Below are 19,632 nucleotides of genomic sequence, written 5' to 3' on the forward strand. Positions count from 1 at the left end.
AACCCCTTAGCCTCTTATCATGCTGTTCCCATACTCTAACTTCGTCTCTTCTCTAATTCATCTCTTCCATATCTCTTGGTATGTTCTCTTTTCTATCTCTTATCTCCTCTTATCTCTAGTGCCTCAACACTATGTTCTCATCTAGACCCAATGGTCACATGTCTCTTCTCTAATATATGCTCTTACTCTTAGCATGCCTTCACATGCTCTACTTACTCTTCATCTCTCTTTATTATCATCTCTAGTGCCTCAACACTCTATTCTCATCTAGACCCAAGAATCACATCATATACTCTACTCTAAGGGAACAACTTCCCACTACATTACCACACACACTCATCTGGTCTTACCTCTCTCTCTTGTGATCCCTCGTGGACCCTTAATCTTTCTCTTGAATCGCTCATACATTCCTTACTCTTTCTTCTTATTCTTGAATCCCTCACATATTCCTTACACTTAATCCTTCATGGATTACTTCTAAGTTCTTACAAAGAACTCTCTTATCTTGTTCCTCTCAAGGAAGCTTTTCTTTATCTTCAACAACCATACCAATCTGGATTCCCACAGGAACCATTTATCTATATCCCCAAAATAGATCATTTATCTCTTTCCCCCGTAGGGATATAATCTCATTCCCGAAGGAATCATACTCTTTGGCACTATAGGACCCTCTACTCTATTTTATAAATGAATCTCTATCTCTTATCCCTGAAGGAACCTCTAACTCTTGTCCCCGAAGGAACCTTTACTCAATTTCTGTAAGAATCATACTCTTTATCCCTAAAGGAACCATACTCTCGTTCCGGTAGGAACCATACTCTGTCCTCGAAGGAACCTTCTATCTCTTGTCCCCGAAGGAACCATCGTTCTCTACACCTTTATCTTGTTATGTGACTCATCATAAATGTGTTGTAATAAAAATCTAATACACTTTTTATTCACATATGATTATAACACGCACGTAATATACTTTTTTTTTTGGTATAATAACTAATTTTTTTTATAAGCTTTCATTACATGTTATAATAACATATGTATACAATGTGTATCAAATTAGATTTTGTCAAATGTTATGTTCACTTTTTAATAAAACATGTATCATTTTTTTTGGTTGGAGAACTACAATGAAAAACAAAGAGACATAACATAGGTTGATGCAATATCAACAACATGAATGAATTCATTACAAATCAAATTGAAACGACCCTAAATAGGGAAAAGAAATCATCTTTGTACTATTTGATTTAATATTTTTTGGAGTAAATTACACGAATGGTCTTTATGGTTCGGGGTAATTTGCATGTTTGCTTCCTAACTTATTTTTTTTAACTCGGAAGGTCCCTACAGTCTGTTTTTGTTGCGCGCTTGGTCTCTATCTTACCTAAAAAGACTATTTTGTCATTGATTTTTTTTAAAATTTATTTAAATAAGATAGGTTATGTAAGGTGAGGTAAGATGATGTTGAAGTGAGGTTGATGATGTGTTTATTTAAATAAATTAAAAAATTAAGGGTAAAGTAGTCTTTTTAGGTAAGACAAGGACCAAACGCACAACAAAAACAAATAATAGGGATCTTTCGAGTTAAAAAATAAGTTAAGGACCACACGTGCAAATTACCTCAAACCATAGGGACCATTCATGTAATTTACTCTATTTATTGTTTTGGCAACTTTGATGCACCTTAGAAGAGATTCCAAGAATAGATAAAATGTTGAATGAAGAAGATCATGCTTGTAGAGATAGAAAATAGTTGAAAGAACACACAACTAGAGTGATGAATAAACCTTGAAGGAAGAAGATGATGGAAAACCACCATCAATGTAGCTCAAAATTATCAACACCACTCCAATATACCACCAAGCCATTGACACCCGTAGAAAAAAAATGATATCACTACAAAAATAAAACATTCATCAAAGTCACAACCCTATCTCTCGATATATTTCTTATTGATTTTTAGGGGCGACGACAATGTGGGGTTAGAGGGTTTCCGAAGATGGTTGGCTCGACCAACATCATCGATGCTTCAAGATGCAAATGGTGGTGAATCAGCGAAGATGTAAGGTTGGAGGGATTCATGTGCATTAGAAGGATGCATAGTAAATGTAAGTGCTGGTTGTCGATGACAGTTTTCGACAAGAGATTGAGAAAGAATAGATGAGAGTATCTCCGACGATGCTATATGGAATCAACGGTGAGACAAGTAGACAAATGGAGTGTTTATAATCTTTTGATTAGGTTTAAGTTTTCTTTTTCTTTTGTTTTGATTTTATTTTTTAGTTTGTTTCAATTTATATTATTATTATAATAATAGATAAATAATGATAAAATACATAATAAGAGAAATTTGATATTTTTACATTTAGTAGTGACTAAAACCAAAACAAATTCAAACCACTTGTGCCGTACAAATGGAAAAAAAAGTTATGGACGAAGATATTGCCCAAAATCAGAGTGACCATTCTTGTAATTTACTCTCTAAATAATCATGATATATATAATAAAATAGTACTTTCTTATAAATCCACATAGCCGTCATGTGATCACCACCTAGATGAAAGGTGGATAAGAATTTGCCTTCATGACGTGGCACATGGGATGGCAACGTCCAAGTGGAGAAATTTTTACATTTTTATAAATTTAGGGGTCTAGTTTAACATGTTTTGATCTTTCATAACTAAATATCAACAGTTCGATGATCAGTTCTATCGATAGTAATTTATTTATATAAATCAAAGTGTGTTAAGTTTTGTTTTTTTATAAACTTTATTGTGAGGTTGTTTAAGAATTTTATAATTTATAAAAAGAATACCATAATCTATCCTACTTCTCAAAGTGTTTGTATACGTCATCAATGTGTTGAAAGATGGTGTTGCCTACATGATTTATGTGGTGAAAGATGTGTTATGGTCTTGTGGGATCCATATCAAAAAAGCTTTTAATCCTTTAACCTTTTGGTAAATTTTGTTATAAGGATCGTAAAAGGTAGTACTTACTATAAAGCAATTTTAGCTATTCCCTTATGTGAACTCCTTGATGAAAAGTTTGGTTTGGAAAAAGAACCTTTTTTTCCAATAAAGACGGTTGTTGCCCTACCTATGATTGCAATATGATATCAAACAAAAACAATGTATTTTCACTCAATTTTTGTAATTTATATATATTTAATATTAGATACGAGTACATAAACATCATATGGACGAGGTTGGTTGTTTAATTGGACTTAAAACGGAAAATTGCACATAAAAAGACATGTTTTTGTGTCGGTTTTTTAATTTAATAAACACATGTTTAAAATTAATGTTTGGCAAATTTTATTAATTTATAATAGGTGACGTTTGGTTCGCAGAATGTTTATGAAAGAATTAGAATCTGTTAAGTAATTGGAATTTGTTAGAAATTGCAATCAAATTTCATATTTAGTTTGGTTGGTAGGATTGAAATTTGAATCCAATGAATTATGTTTGTTTGGTAGAAAATGAAACTAAAATAATATAAAATGATAAAACTGTTTTTTTTTTAATACATATTTTTACTTTGTTTTATAACTTATATATAAAAATATATTATATAAATTATAAAATTAGTAAATAATGGTGATGGTGGCAATAATATTGACGGTGACAATAATGGTATGGTGGGTAGTATAGGAGGTGATGATGGTGGTGGCAGTAGTAATTGTGATGGTGATGGTGATGGTGGTGGTCATGAGTAGTAGCGGAGGTGAGGAGTAGTAGCGGAGGTGATAACTGGTGTAGTTGTGGAAGTGGCACAGTTGGTAGTAACAGTGGTGGTGATGAAGGTAGTGGCGAAGGTGTTGGTGGTGGCGGCGGAGGTGATGGCGGTGATTGTGACAACCGTTAAATTTCGGTCAAGTCAAAGTCAACTAAAGTCAACAAGTCAAACCGTTTGACTCAATTTGCCCGTGAGTACTAGAATTTACACTATGAAACTTCTACATAACTTCTATTCTAATGAGAAATCATAAAGCAAAAAGTGCGAACATCTAGATCTCCTTAACCTAAAACTGTAGTACGTGGCGAGCCAAACCGATAAAACAATGATGCATACTCATCGGGAGTGTGTAAGATCCTTAAACAAGGCTTAACAGGGTTTACGAACCATGCATTGCGATGCCGGACACTCACAATTGTCACACATGGATCCTCTCTCAATCGTTTTCACTCTATCTCTCTCTATGTCAAATCTCTCCCAAATCTCTCCAAGTATGTGAAATCTCTCTCAAATATCTCTCTGTATTAGAAATCTCTCCAAGAATGTCGAATCTCTCCCAAATCCCTCTAAGTATGTGAAATCTCTCTCAAATATCTCTCTGTATGAGAAATCTCTCCAAGAATGTCAAATCTCTCCCAAATCCCTCTAAGTATGTGAAATCTCTCTCAAATATCTCTCTGTATGAGAAATCTCTCCAAGAATGTCCAATCTCTCCCAAATCTCTCCAAGTATGTGAAATCTCTCTCAAATATCTCTCTGTATGAGAAATCTCTCCAGGAATGTCAAATCTCTCCCTAATCTCTCCAAGTATGTGAAATCTCTCGCAAAAATCTCTTTGTATGGGAAATCTCCCCAAGAATGTCAAATCTCTCCCAAATCTCTCCAAGTGTGATAAATCTCTCCCAAATCTCTCCCAAAAGTTTCCCGTAACTTTTTAGAATCATTCGGGTCATTCCGACCCTTAACCGGGTCAAAAACGGCTTAAAACGGAGCGAAAACGAGAAAAATAGGCTTTAGGAACCGAAACCAAGAAGAGAGGCCTCTTAGGACCAGAACCGAGCCTCTGTTGGCTGAGGCATGCGAGACCGAGCCTCGGTCTCTGCCCCTCTCGCTCTCTACTCCTTCTCGCCTTCTCTGTTCCCTTCTCTCGCTCTGTCTCTGTCGCCTTCTCTGTTCCCTTCTCTCGCTCTGTCTCTGTCGCCTCATCTGTTCGCTTCTCGCTCTGTCTCTACCCGCCTCTCTGTCTCTTCCCTACTCTCGGTCTCTACTCCGCCTCTCTGTCTTTTCCCGCCTCTCTGTCTTTTCCCTACTCTCGGTCTCTGCCCGCCTCTCTGTCTCTTCCCTACTCTCGGTCTCTACTCCGCCTCTCTGTCTCTTCTTCCCTCTCGGTTCCTCTCTTCTCTCTTCTCCACTCTCGGTTCCTGCTCTCTCTCTTCTTCCCTCTCGGTTTCTGCCTCCCTCTCTCTCGGTTCAGCATCAGAAGACCGAACCTCGGCCAGAATTCGGAAATTTGTCACTTTTAGCCTATTTTTGATATTTTTAACATTTTAAGCCCGTTTTTCGTGATTTTAAAGCGGGATTTTCTCCAGAAATTATATTTTAACATAATAAACTCTAAATATTCATAATTTAAACATATTTTGATGAAAATCATTATCTAAATAATAAAAATCAAATTGGTGAATTATTAAAGGTGGAGTGTTGACTTTGCCTTATCCAATGTCACAAGCAACCACCCCACACCCACTCTTTGACTAACCACACCTCCCCACCTTACCTAAGTCACTTCAATGTCCCTTACACTCAAATTACACTTATTCCCACGTTTTTAGAGCTGGAACAAACATCTTCTCTCCTCATTTCTCTCATTTGCTCTCATTTCACTAAGTATCAAACACCACTATTCTCTCAAACTCTTTCTCCACCAAACTCGAGATTCAAGGCTGATTATCAAGTGTTCTTCCACATTTGGTAAGCATAATTCATCCTCCTTATGATTATTTCACTTCATTCTACTCAAATCATGAATATCTTACACAAACTCCATCATATTAGCGTTAGAGCTTCGAATCTTCAAGTGATTCTTCAAGTGTTCTTGGGTTGAACACTTCTCTTCTTCAACACTTATCTACTGAAATCATTCAAGGTGAGTTCATACCCCTACATTTTCATGTTTTCTCAAGTTTTCAGGGGGGGGGGGGATACAAGTTAAAACACTAAGAACATAACTAAATTTTTCTAACAGCCTTCATCAGAAAAGTTCAACTCCATTCACGGACTGTTTTGGGCATCTTAAAATTTTTTGTTTTCAAAACTGTACAAGGTGCAAATAGTTCAAGTTTTTAGGTTTAAAATGACTACTTGCACATCTCCATACGATTTTTCTACAATTTATGGTGATTTTTACAAAACTACCTATCATTTCAAACAACAATCCGGACCAGTCTGTGATTTTGGACTTATTCACCCAAGTTGGAGGTCATTAAAAATCGTGATAAAAATTATGAGTAAACTAGAGACATTTTGTGAACTCTCAGAATTTACGGATCTAGTTTTTGACTTCGTATGATTTTTCTATGATTTTTCCAAAACAGGGCAGAATGGCTAAATTTAGCCAACAGCATGTAAATATCATAACACTTTGTAATATGTTGAGCAAAGTGTATAATCCTAAGTTCTAATTATTGAACGTGTTTCTTTGTTAGTTTATCATCATGAACTGAAACTAAGTCATTCATAATAAATATTATTCATTCATTTTAGAACACGTATATTAAACTATAAAAAGGATAGTTTGATAAATTCATAACACTAATACTTTTCCATAAAAGAGTTCATACGTATTACATACATTTTAGATAAATTATAATAGGTATAGTTTATGATACATCACTCAACACACTCGTACAAAAAGGGTACATTCATACAAGAAAGATTTATATTCACACACATTTCACGTAAATTTGTTTACCTATAGTTTGATAAATTCATAACACTAATACATTTCCATAAAAGAGTTTATACATATTACATACATTTTAGATAAACTATAATAGGTATAGTTTATGATACATCACTCAACACACTCGTACAAGAAGGGTACATTCATACAAGAAATATTTATATTCACACACATTTCACGTAAACTTGTTAACCTATATTGTGAGACTCTCTCTCTCTCTCTCCCCGTACGTCCGAGTGTGGGATATAATTCCTGGTAGTTATAATCAGAATCTCCTTGAGGGAGAACGTGATACTTGTATATAGATCTATATTGGGTTTGACACCCCACACCTTGCTGCTAGCTACAGTTGGACCTGCAAGTCTACGGGTGACAAATGTCATTTTATTTTTCGCGACACCTGAGAACGTCGTGGCAGGTTCACATAGTCATAGTATGATTATAGTGACTCACATAGGGATATAACAATCCATAAGTTTACGGGATTTTATTTTTAAAACCTAAATGAGTTTTATGTCGATTTAAAATCACTTTTTATCTCTATGAGTACAGATATTACTGTACACTTTTGGTTTTGGTAGTTACGACTACACATCATTTGAAACCACATTTATACTTTTAAGTATGGTCAATACTTGTTATTTATCGATCCTCTAATTTAGGACTACATATATATAAAGTATTAACGAACATGAGAACATACAGAAATTTCATTTAATTCAAACGCGTCCATGTCCATTTAAGTACATAACATTTTCTATTAATAAGAAAGGTTACTTATACATTTTGGTCTCCAGTCATAAGACTACATTACGCAGATTTTAAAGAAAATATCGGATTTTTTGGATGCATATTCTAACGCTTTTACAAGGAAAACGATTTACTTTTCCAACGAAATCTCTTATGAACTCACCAACCTTTGTGTTGACACTTTTCAAAACTACTTGTATTCTCAGGAATTCAGTGAAAACAGGAAATCAACAACGTTTTGAGGATGGGACGATAAATCGTCAAACAGTTCATTTTGTATTATAATGTAATTGATGTGAATCATGTAAACATGTGCTTTGATGTAACGTTTTCAATTATATTTGTGCTGGTTGTATTTACTTTGAGCACTATTATACTCATTGTTGTGATACTCTACATGAAGTCCTCCACCCCCGGACGTTTCCGCCATCCTTGGTTTGGGGGTGTGACAGTGATGGTTGCAGTGATGGTATGGTTATGGTTATGGAGGTGGAAGGTAGTTTGGTGGTATAGGTGGTGTGTAGCGGGTGGTGATGATGATGATTTACAGTGGTGAAGGTGGGGGTTGTTGTAGCGGAGGTGGTGAACTGGTGATAGCGGTGATAATGGTCGATGGTGGTGGAGGTAACGGTGCTAATGGGTGGAGGGTTGTGGTGGTAGCAGAGGTACCGGTGGCGGTGAATGTGGGTAACATCGAAGGTGGTGGTGTGTAGCGTAATGGTGGTTGCAACAAAGGGGTTTCATATGTAGTGTTAAAAGTAAAATGAGTAATATAGTAACATTCAACATTCTCACTTGAAAGGGATTTTAATTCCTTAAGTTTTTGGTAGAAATTTATTTTCTCTTATTGGAAGGAAAATTTAACTCGTTAAGGAATCCAATTCATTTTGAAAGCTTGAACCAAACAAAAAAGTGATAGAATTAAATTTCAATTCCTTCTAATTCCTATGGATTCCAACAAACCAAAGGATATGAGTTGTAGCTTGAAATGCGAAGATACTTATTGGTAATTGGGCCCATTGTTTGATTATAAATGTTAAAACTCATATTCATTAGTTTAGACTCCACACGTAGCATCGAGAGAGCCAACGTGCGACTTTTCAAAAGCTCGGGAAATTCCATTTGATCTCTAAAGGTTTCAGGCTCTAGGACAACCCTCGTTGCAACCCTTTAGAATTGACGATGCATCTTGAACAAGTATTAAGAACAAAGAGAACTTTTATGACTAATACAAGAGATATATTTCCTAATCATCTACCATGTCGAATAACTTCCGTAAAAGATTAGTTTTAGACACACTCCACCCAAGTTATTATCAAAATATCAAACCAAAAAGAGTAGATAACCATTCATGGGTGTTTGTAAGGAATATGCCTCATTTAACATCTTCTATGCATCTAAACATCGGAAAAAAAAAAAGAAACTCGACATCTAGATAATGCATAATAGGGACCTTTCACCCGATGTTCTATCTACTAATGTTGTGTCCCTTCAACAATACAATTGGGTGAAGGATTCCAATGAACATCTCATATCTGGCTTCAACTTTGGTGGGTGGTGGCCACAAAGATGCTACATGTTTCATTTAGTAGACATGAATACCTCAATAGTTGTCTTCATTTCTTTTGGTTTGATGATATATCGAACGCAAACAACCTAACAAATTTTACGAACAGAAGATTAGTAACATGCTAAAAATTAATAGATATATTCTTCATGGTTTATAATTTTCGAAATATTCTTTTTTAGGAGTTTTCATCATTTTTTTTTACTTAAAACTAAGATATATAATACGCTAGACCTTACTATAAATCATTCGAACAAAAAAATTTCTTTTAAGTTTTTCTTCTATTTTCAAATTTTTTCTTTGTATGAAAAGCTATATACAAACAAACACGAAAACAAGTTGTGAATGAAAATTTTGAACTTGTGATCGTGAAGGTCACACAACTTGAAATAGTGAGGAAACAATTATTAACTTCAATAATAATAATAATAATAATAATAATAATAATAATAATAATAAAGTTAAAAAAAATGCAATGTTGAACTTTATAATTATTTAGATATTTTTTAATTTGATTATTTTATGATATACATTTATAAAAAATAGTTAAACAAGTTGTATGATCTTTCAATTTCATAGGCGGCTGAAAAAGGACAATGCCATGGAGACTAGGTTTCCATAATTCGGCAAATAATAGACTGCTACACTGAAACTGGTTTCTTTTAAAATGCATATCTCTTTGAGAAAAAAACATGCAAGTTGAAGTGGCTGATTCATTAAGTAAATCATTATTTTGTATAACTAAATATATCGTTTAAAATAAAGTTTGATCAAACATAAATTAATGCTATATTGAAAAAAAAATATTAAATACAAACAACTACTACAGACAATAATATATGTTTGACATTCGTACATGGAAAAATTACATGTAAAAGCATAGTTTTAGTTGATTCATATTAAAAAAAACATATTTTCAAAGTTAATATTAAATCTTTAACTAAAATAAACTACCTTAAATTAGATTTATTGTTTAGCAAAACAAAAAAGTAACTTATTTATTTTATAAGCTAGTTTTGATAAACTATTTTGAAATAACTTTTAAAAAGTATATAGAACCTTGTCAATTATTTTTTTTTATCAAATACTGTTAATTAATACAATTAATAAGCTAAATTTTCAACTATTAAATAATTTTTCAACTAGTTTATCGTAAAATTTTATAATCTAAGTTAAGTTTAGTTTATCAACGAGGGACCAACACAAATAAGTTTAGTTTCAATAAAAGACTTTCTGATTTTTTACTTTTGTGTAGACTTATAATATAAACCTTTTAAATGGTAATCTTTTTAACTTAGTTCTCCGTAATAAAAATTAAAGGATACAATTTGGTATTTTTCCCAAAACAACTATTTGGCTTACGACTAAACTTTTAAGTAAAATAGTTTAAAAAGGGTGAATAAAGTAAATATACTTTGAAAGGGTAAAATGGTCAGAATATTTTAAGGGTAGGACCCACTTGGTACCTAGAGAGGGTGGAGGGAGGCAGGGGAGAAAAGCCATAAAAGAAGTGGATGGACACACGTGCACATCATTATTATACTCCAACTTTATAAAGAATCCTCTTTATTTTAATATTAAAAATTTGTTAAATAAATATTTAATTGCTATCATTCTTGCTTCAAAACAGGGTCATGTTCTCTTGAAATGACTAAATTATCCTCTTCATAATAACCCACAAAACCCAAATAATTGAAGAGAAAGAACATCTAACCTTATTAACGAAAAAAAGTGGGTCAATTTCTTTTAAATTACCTGAGCAATTAAATTCAAACCTAAACTGTTCGATGCAAAACACCATCTTCACATGGATTGTGTATCTTTCTTATTTTGAACAAAATATGTAACAAAAGGTTTTATAGTATTTTATAAAAAATTACTTTTATAATTTTTTGGTTTTGCATTTGTAGCCTTTTTACATATTCATAAATTAAAATAAAACTGTGATTATTATTTTTACCATATTTTATATACGTTTATATTTTACTATAGTTTTCTTATTGTTTTAGCTTGGGTTTGTCTTGGTTGTTACTACTCTTAACTTTGTATTTTTTATATTGATGTCCAATTTTTTTTTTTTTTTTGGCTTTTTGCTTCTTAGTATTATGCTTGCGATTAGAAAAACATAATTTTCTTAAATATTTCGATATCACTAATGATTTTTCTTACAATAAATTAGAGTAAATTGGATACCACTTCTTCGTAAGTTTATATTTCGAAAAAATAACGATTTTTTTTTAATTATCTTACAAGACATTAAGTTCCCTTAAGTCGATACGATAAAGAATCTTGTTATAAGAATAAATTATGTCAATACAAATGCTTCTAACAATACTTATATATTAGTACATCAAAAATGCCCAAAGATAATAAACCCAACATTCAAATTCATATATGAACTATGAAGTATGAACATCTAATTCATCCACAATCCTTTTTTTTTAAAATTTCTTGCATTACATTTATACCCTCACAATAACTCCACAACAATAAGCCAGCCCACATTCATGCCATTGGCAAGCTAAGGTTTAATAATGGCAGGAACAATGCCCATTTGGTGTGAGCTTTTTAAATGCAAAGTAAATAAGGTGAATCATTCAATGAGGCAAGTGAAATTCAGGTGCATCTATTAAATTACCAATTCATGAAATAAAAAAGGGGTATCTATGTAATTTCACAATGCGCAACCCTATATATACGAAAGCACCTTTTAGACTTTTTAGCTTATATTTCCAATAATATTTTACTTTTACATACAAATAATTATAGAAAATCTTCAAGTCATTGCCGTGTTTGACCTCAAACGTGATATAGAGCATCATACATACTTTTAGAGAGAGAAAGAGAGAAAATCATCTAGAGAGAGAGAGATTGATTTTTATTTGGTACCTTGATTTGGAAGATGAGAGGTGTGAATGATACCATGGTGACCATTAACGCCGCCGCGACGGCGATCCAGTCGGCGGAGAATAGAGCAACTCAATCTTCTTCAGTTCAGGTGAAAACAAAAATTCAATCTTTTTGATTCGATTCTGCTATTTTGAATCAGTTATTTGATGGGTTTTCCTTCTTGATGAAATTGTTTCACGGGTTTATGATTTCTTTAAAATTTAAGATCTGGGATTCGTTGTTTGATCATTTCCATAGCTATAGATCTTGATACATGTCAATCATAGCAAAGGGTGTCAATCATAGCAAAGGGTATATATGTAATTATACTATTAGCTCGTATATTATGTATGTATATGTATATGCTGTTTATTGCTCAGGTGATTTGTTCTTGTAGTCCGAGTTTTAGTTAACAAATAAAGCCGATTCTTTTTAGTTTTTATGCTAAAAATTACCATAATTATAGAGAAATACAGAAAGTTTACAATCTGGAAGACTGAATGAATCAGTATTAGATAAAAAAAATTTGATTTTGATCAGATATATCAAAACATTCTGTGGTTCCTCTGTTTGATTCAAAGACGTTTCATTTTGACTTAATACAGAAAAGAAGATGGGGAAGATGTTGGAACATTTCATGGTGTTTCGGATCTCAAAAGCAAAGCAAAAGAATTGGACACGCAGTTCTTGTTCCAGAGCCTAATTCCTCAAGAACAGAACCTCCGACAACCTCACACATGTCACAACCATCATCAATAGTCCTTCCGTTCATTGCTCCTCCCTCATCTCCGGCATCCTTCCTCCAATCAGAACCACCGTCTGCCACCCACTCCCCTGGCGGCTTCCTTTCCTTCACCTCCGTGTCCGCCAGCATGTACTCACCTGGCGGCCCCGCCAACATGTTTGCCATTGGACCTTACGCACACGAAACCCAGCTGGTGTCACCGCCCGTTTTCTCCACTTACACCACCGAGCCATCCACCGCTCCGTTCACCCCGCCGCCGGAATCCGTCCACCTGACCACCCCATCCTCGCCGGAAGTTCCGTATGCCCGGCTTCTCGGATCGAGTAACCAAAACGATGTTATACCGTATGAGTTTCAATCTTATCAGTTATACCCCGGAAGCCCGATGGGTAATCTGATATCACCGAGCTCCGGAATCTCAAATTCCGGCAACTCGTCTCCGTTTCCGGATGGAGACTTTACCCGGGGCCCTGGCGGGCCCTACTTCCTTCATGGTAAGGTTTATCCTTGTCAATGGGAATCTAGACAGGGATCCGGGGGATTTACCCCGGATCCCGTGGGTCCCAGGTCTCGTGAGGGTTTCCTGCTCACGAGCATGGGACCATCTTATGGAACAAGAAACGAAGATCAACAACATTTAGTTGATCATAGGGTTTCGTTTGAGGTTACACCGGAACAAGTTGTGAGATGTGTGGAGAGGCGACGGTGTGCTGACGTGGCAAATGGTCGGGATTCACATGGCGATGACGTGGCAAAACATCAGAAGCATAGATCAAATACAACGCTTGGATCTGTTAAAGAATTCAACTTTGATAGTACGGATGGAGCCGAATCGGATTGGTGGACCAATGAGAAAGTTCTTGGAAGGGACAACGGGTCAATCAAGAACTGGTCTTTCTTCCCGATGATGCAGCCAGGTGTCAGCTAATGATTGGACACCACCCGACAAGAAACCAAGAATCCAAGAATTCAAGAAATCAAGAATCAAGAATTAGATAGTCAATGACCCTTTTGGGGTTGGTGTTCCTACACAGAAAAGAACTCTTTTTTCTGCCTAAAAAGTGGCATGGAAGTTGGAACTTTACTTTACCATATATATATATGTAAAATAAATATGTATTTTTTTTTTTTTTGCGGGTAGTAGGAAAACTCGGCTCCGGTTCAAGATTAAAACCTGTGAGCTCGGACATAACTGTTGTAGCTCATTGAGCAAACATTGATAACCTTCACAGTGAGTTTAGTCATATGAACATGATAATTGCAGAAATGGTTTTCCTTCTATTCATGATGTTTACTAATTTCATATATTAATGGGACTTTCTTCGGTTTGAAAGTTATGAAAGTTAAGAGCATTTGAAAGTTATGATCGTTTGAAGTTGTAGGTGTTAGTATTCTTACATGTATTAGAATAGTGAGCAGAAAGTGTAAGTTATGATGCATACTGCATAGTATAAAAATCTTCTCTTGTATCAATGTATTTATAGGATTTTGTCTATATGATTAGATGTTATGATACATAGTTAAAAGATCTTTTAGAAATTGGAGATGTCCCATTAACTCTAGTATCCGTATACAATATTTTTTTTTATCATACATAATATGTTTCAAAAAATTATACCATTTATATATTATATAATTGTATATAACAAAAAGTTATTATATATAAATCATCTCCGTTGCTCCATAATTGGTTTCTTAAAGGTGATAATGATTTCCAATTTTAACTTTTATGTTAAAAACATGTATATGTTTGTTGAATTAGATATGATCCTATTGGTGTTTGACCAATCGTGTGGAATTTTCTATAATGCTAGCTGGTGAATGATCATGAATAATGGAATCTTGGGATGGTTTATCTTTGTTGTCAAACTTTGGTCAGAAATTGCAGAGATATTCGCAAGAAAATATAAAAAGAAGCATGCTCAAGTGCGCATGAGTGGCCATTATTCTTGTCAAAGTCAAAATTCTTACTCAACCATGGTTAAGTTTGGTTTGACTATGCTAACTTGTCACAGGTCATCTTTGTAACATATATGACCTTATTACCTGTTTCATTGGGTACTAAAAATATATGTTTTGATTCGTTATTCGACCTGTATTTTGACATTTGCTATATATCTTGGATAATTTGTTAGAAATACATATGTAAAGACCATTATAATGAAAAGATGATGGCGTTTATGAATAGTTGAAATCATTATTACGAGATAAAATCATAACTATTCGTTTTAAATGTAAAGTTTAACCGATTTTAAAAGGCTAATCACAAAATTTGGTAAAATCGTGGATGTGATATCACCATTTAAACATCTTTTTCTAACATTTATTACAAAATGAACATGTAGTTTGTCAACGATTTGCAAAAATGATCTTTAACACTTTAATCCATCTTTTTTGTTGTTTTGTGACAACTGATCGCGCAAAGTGTTACATCGCTTCCCAAATCCTCTTGAAAACACATTTCATGAGCCTATTCTGGCAATCAGTTTGTGGCTATCATCAAAACACATAAGTATTGCATAATCTTCCAAAACTTTCTTCGAGCCTATTTCGTGAAATGTATTTTCTCTTCATGTAATTTCATGTTATGCTTTGATTATTTAACAAATTGGGTCAATTTGGTTGTATAAGTACTTTAGACTACTTTATTTTTATTTTCTTCCTTGTTTTAAGACTCTAACAATGAACATTTTTCATTTAGTTTGTAGTAAATGGTTGTTCGATAGTTTTTGAGATCTAATCGAGTATTTGAGTCAAAGCTAGATACAACTTTTTATTTGACCAATAAAAGACAATATAATTAAATAAGAGGCTTCAAATTAGAGTATCAAACGGTTTAAATTTATCCGAACAGATTAGACCGACCTTTTACCATATTCTATAAAAAAAAAACATATCAAATAGCTTACCATATTCCATAAAAAGAAAATATCAAATAGTATTAATGAGAAATAAATAATTGAGATTCATTTAAATAATTACCACTTCAAATTTAAATAATCAATTACAACACATGCACCAACTAAAAAACTTTACAAAAATCTCCAAAGTATCTTTTGTCCAGCTTGTCTTTCTTCTAAAACAAACTACCAGCCATCGCTGTTGACCACAGTATATCCTCCTCTACAAAACTAACCCCTTTTCCCAATCATTACACATTCTTTCTTCTCGAACACCAAATTTTCCCTCTCAATTCTTCGACAGAAATCAAACCCCTTCCTCAATCTTGAAAAAAATGCCTCCTTTCTCACAATCCTCCCCTATATCAAATGGGTTTTCGCTCAATCACAACAAATTCAACCAAACAAACCACCAACCCTCCACCAATGCCATCACCATTGATGTGGGTGGTCAACTCTTTCAAACCACCAAACAAACCCTAACCCTAGCTGGTTCCAAGACCCTTTTCTCTAATCTCTTTGATTCATGTGATCAAGACAACAATGGCGTCCCATTTATCGACAGAGACCCTGAACTGTTCTCGGTTCTTCTTTCGTTGTTGAGAACAGGTAATCTTCCATCAAAAGCAAAAGCATTCGACATTCAAGATATCATATTCGAAGCAAAGTTTTACGGAATTAATGATCTTCTAGTTGAATCACAATCAAACCCATCTCAATTTGAACCTTTCGACCTCGAAAAATCAATAATTTTGCCTCTGAGTGGTAGAGATTCACCTTCTGCGATTGCAACAACACCAAACGGGTCACTTCATGTTTCCCATGGTAGCAAAATCACATCCTTTGATTGGTCTTTACAAAGAAAGTCGACAACTTTGACCAATTTCACAGCTATCGATTCTTTATTAGCTTTATCCCCAAATATCGTAGCAGCTGGCGCTACAGACTTTTCTGGGTTACAGATTCTTGATCTGGATTTGGGTTTCGTTAGACAAACTCTAAATTGGGAAAATGTTACGAAATCCAGCTCAACTGTTCAAGCAATTGGGATTTCCCCTGAATTCTTGTTCACTAGCTTCGAATCAGGTCGAAGAAATTCAAATTCAATCATGGTTTATGATCTTAAAGATGATTTCAAACTTGTTTCAGAAATCGCCCATAATGAAATCTTTGGTGCTGATCTTGATTCCGCAATCCCATCTACAAAATTGAATTGGGTTCCTAGTGTTAATCTGTTAATGGCTTCTGGGTCTCATAGTGGTCCTTTTGGGGTTTCAGGAAACATAAAGTTTTGGGACATAAGATCTGGGAGGGCAGTTTGGGAAATTAAAGAAAATGTTGATTGTTTTTCGGATATAACAGTTTCTGATGCCCTTTCGGCTGTTTTCAAGATTGGTGTAAACTCAGGGGAGGTTTCTTACATTGATTTAAGAAATTTTGGATCTAATAACTCATGGAATTGTCTTGGTGACACTCGAAAAGTTAACAACGGCAAGAAAGAAGGGTTTGGGTGTAAGATTGAAAGCCATGGGAACCAAGTTTTTTGTGGTAAGAAAGGGGAATTGGAGTTATGGTCGGAGGTTTTGATGGGTTCTTTGAACAATGAAAAAGATCGAATTTTTAGGAAGAATGTTTTAGGGAGAGTGAAGGATTTGGGTGGAAATAGGATCACGAATGTGGGATTTGGAGGAAACAAGATGTTTGTGACAAGGAAAGATCAACAATGTGTTGAAGTTTGGCAAAGTTCAGGGAGAAGATTTTGATTTTTTGAAGTGATTTATATGATTAATGTTTTGTTCATTTGTATAGTGGTTTTGTGATATATTGATTCTTTGATTCTTGTTTGATCACTACAAATAAAACTAGTGTTGATTGTAATCTTTTGTATATTGAGTTCATTTTTAATTGAATGATTAGGTTTGATTATATGGAATGGAGCGATAAAAAAGAACGAAATGGACCAGATAATCGCATAGAGCATTATCATTATGTAATCATATTAGATTATTTTGCAGAAAAAGTCTTTGATGGATAAGAAAAGACAGATGCTCGAATACTGACAACGGCTTGGTTATTAGGCCGAAGGGAGTCAGGAGCATTATCATTATATACACCATCTCCCCCTCACACACACACACCCACACCCATACACACACCTTAACATGTTGCAAAAACAAAGTTTTTCATATTGTCTTGAAGAGGAGAAGGAAAAACATTTGCGTTTGTATGTGTATTAAGGTTTTCAAAAAACAAAAATACTTCCACGGTGAGTTGGCAACCCTCCCCTTTAAATGATATGTTGAATCTCTAGTATGCCAAAATTAATGTTGTAGTGATGTGGTTTCCAAAAAACTAATGAAGATTGCAACAGGCATGACACAATTCCCTCTAGTTTTATGTGTTGGTGATTTTATATCACTAATATTATTTAAGTGTAGTGGGGTTAATTTGTTGATCAATGTCACTTTGACGATTATCGAACAAATTAGTATGGTGCGGAGTGCACATTTGTTTGATTTTGTCATTGTTGAAAGTATACTGCTATTTAGGGGCGAAGCCCCTGAACTAAATGGGGGCCCGGGGGCAGCACCCCTGGGAGCGGCGTGTAAGGGGCAGAGCCCCTGGTCGGGGTCGAGCTGCTAGTTCAGCGCGAAATTTTTTTATATGAGTTATGTTACTATATAAAAAATGTCTCAGAAATTCGTATTTTTTGTAAAAACATCCAGTTTTGTGATCCATTTATAGATGCGGTTTTATGTTAGTTTTTGACAGGTAATATTATCGTTTTTGGACACGAAGTTGTTTTCCTGTAACTACCATATGACAGTTTTAGGACAGGAAGTTAGTTTCTGTTATAGGATCAATTTCGGATTCATTTTGGGTACAGATTTCATAACATCTTCTTCATTCTTCATGTTGGAATCCTAAGTCTTGGGGTCCAAGCAATCTAATTTATGGAAAGTTTAGTTTATGGCAAGTTGGTCATAAATTTCCTAGTCTAATACAAGTTGGTATGTTAGGCTATATATACGTGTCCATAATCGAGTTTATGATTATGAGAACAGATTGTAAAAACATTGGTTTTGAGTGATTTTCCAATTAATCAAAGAGTTATTTTGGTTATTTTGTTTTGCATTCTTGTTTTCAAAACTTTAATTGGTATCAGAGCTTAGGTTGAGAAGCTGTGAGATCGATTTGTACCTGTTGACGAGTCAGGTCAACATCACAGATACAGGGGGAGAAGGGGAAGCTCCGGTGAGAGTGAAGGAGGTTGGGACAACCACAGTTTCGTGTCCGATGCCCACATCCACTAACTACACCGTGTGGGCAATGCGTATGAAGGTTGTCTTACGCATCCACAAAGCCTGGACTGTGATTGATCCAGGAACCGATGTCAATAAAGAAAAGGACTGTCTTGCCATGGGTTTGCTATATCAAGCCCTACCAGAAAACCTCATAATGCAGATTGGAGATCAGGATTCGGCCAAGAAATTGTGGGATGCGATTAGAGCGCGTAATGTAGGCGCAGATAGAGTCAAAGAAGCGAGATTAGAAACCTTGATGTCGGAATTCGATCGCCTGAAGATGCTCGAGTCAGAAACAATCGACAACTTTGCCGGAAAGCTGTCCGGAATCGCGTCTACATCTTCGGCATTAGGAGAAACGATTGAGGAATCAAAATTGGTGAAGAAATTCCTCAAATCATTACCCAGAAACTTCATTCACATCGTTGCATCTCTTGAACAGGTACTAGATTTAAAATCGGTAGGGTTTGAAGACGTAGTGGGTCTATTGAAGGCGTATGAAGAAAGAATAAAGGAAGTCGATGCTGGAGAAGGACAATCGAGGGTTCTATTTGCCGAAAAATCGACCGGAGATGGAGGTGGGTCGTCGACTGGTGGGGGTAACTCATCGGGAACGAAGGGAAACTGGAAAGGATCGAATGGGTCTAATAAAGCGAATGAGTTTAATGGGACTAATGGGTCGAGTGGATCCGGGTCTGGAGGGTCACATGGGTCAGGCGGGCCCAAAGGGAATAATAGGGTTTCTCAAAGCAATCGACCCAATAAACTGTCCAATTCTA

At 34.8% G+C, this 19,632-nt stretch overlaps 2 protein-coding genes across 2 annotated transcripts; both read left to right on the plus strand.

Annotated features, from left to right (window-relative positions):
- Nucleotides 1-11,753: 11,753 nt before the first annotated feature.
- LOC145001689 (uncharacterized protein At1g76660-like) lies at nucleotides 11,754-13,929 on the plus strand. The gene is made up of 2 exons (XM_078961035.1): nucleotides 11,754-12,012; nucleotides 12,509-13,929. The coding sequence occupies exons 1-2, from the start codon at nucleotides 11,917-11,919 to the stop codon at nucleotides 13,574-13,576; spliced, it is 1,164 nt and encodes a 387-aa protein (XP_078817161.1). The 5' UTR covers nucleotides 11,754-11,916; the 3' UTR covers nucleotides 13,577-13,929.
- A 1,834-nt stretch (nucleotides 13,930-15,763) lies between these two features.
- LOC145002623 (BTB/POZ domain-containing protein At5g41330-like) lies at nucleotides 15,764-17,435 on the plus strand. Its single transcript, XM_078961856.1, has one exon. The coding sequence runs from the start codon at nucleotides 15,884-15,886 to the stop codon at nucleotides 17,309-17,311; it is 1,428 nt and encodes a 475-aa protein (XP_078817982.1). The 5' UTR covers nucleotides 15,764-15,883; the 3' UTR covers nucleotides 17,312-17,435.
- Nucleotides 17,436-19,632: the final 2,197 nt, after the last annotated feature.

Source organism: Lactuca saligna, chromosome 6 (assembly GCF_052625555.1).
Source record: "Lactuca saligna cultivar CGN05327 chromosome 6, ASM5262555v1, whole genome shotgun sequence".
Lineage (NCBI taxonomy): Eukaryota > Viridiplantae > Streptophyta > Magnoliopsida > Asterales > Asteraceae > Lactuca > Lactuca saligna.

Excerpts from the sequence above, each read along its gene's own strand:
- LOC145001689 (XM_078961035.1), top strand. The coding sequence starts at position 11,917 with ATGAGAGGTGTGAATGATACCATGGTGACCATTAACGCCGCCGCGACG. Across the intron at positions 12,013-12,508 it reads CTCAATCTTCTTCAGTTCAG|AAAAGAAGATGGGGAAGATG; the intron begins GTGAAAACAAAA and ends GACTTAATACAG.
- LOC145002623 (XM_078961856.1), top strand. The coding sequence starts at position 15,884 with ATGCCTCCTTTCTCACAATCCTCCCCTATATCAAATGGGTTTTCGCTC.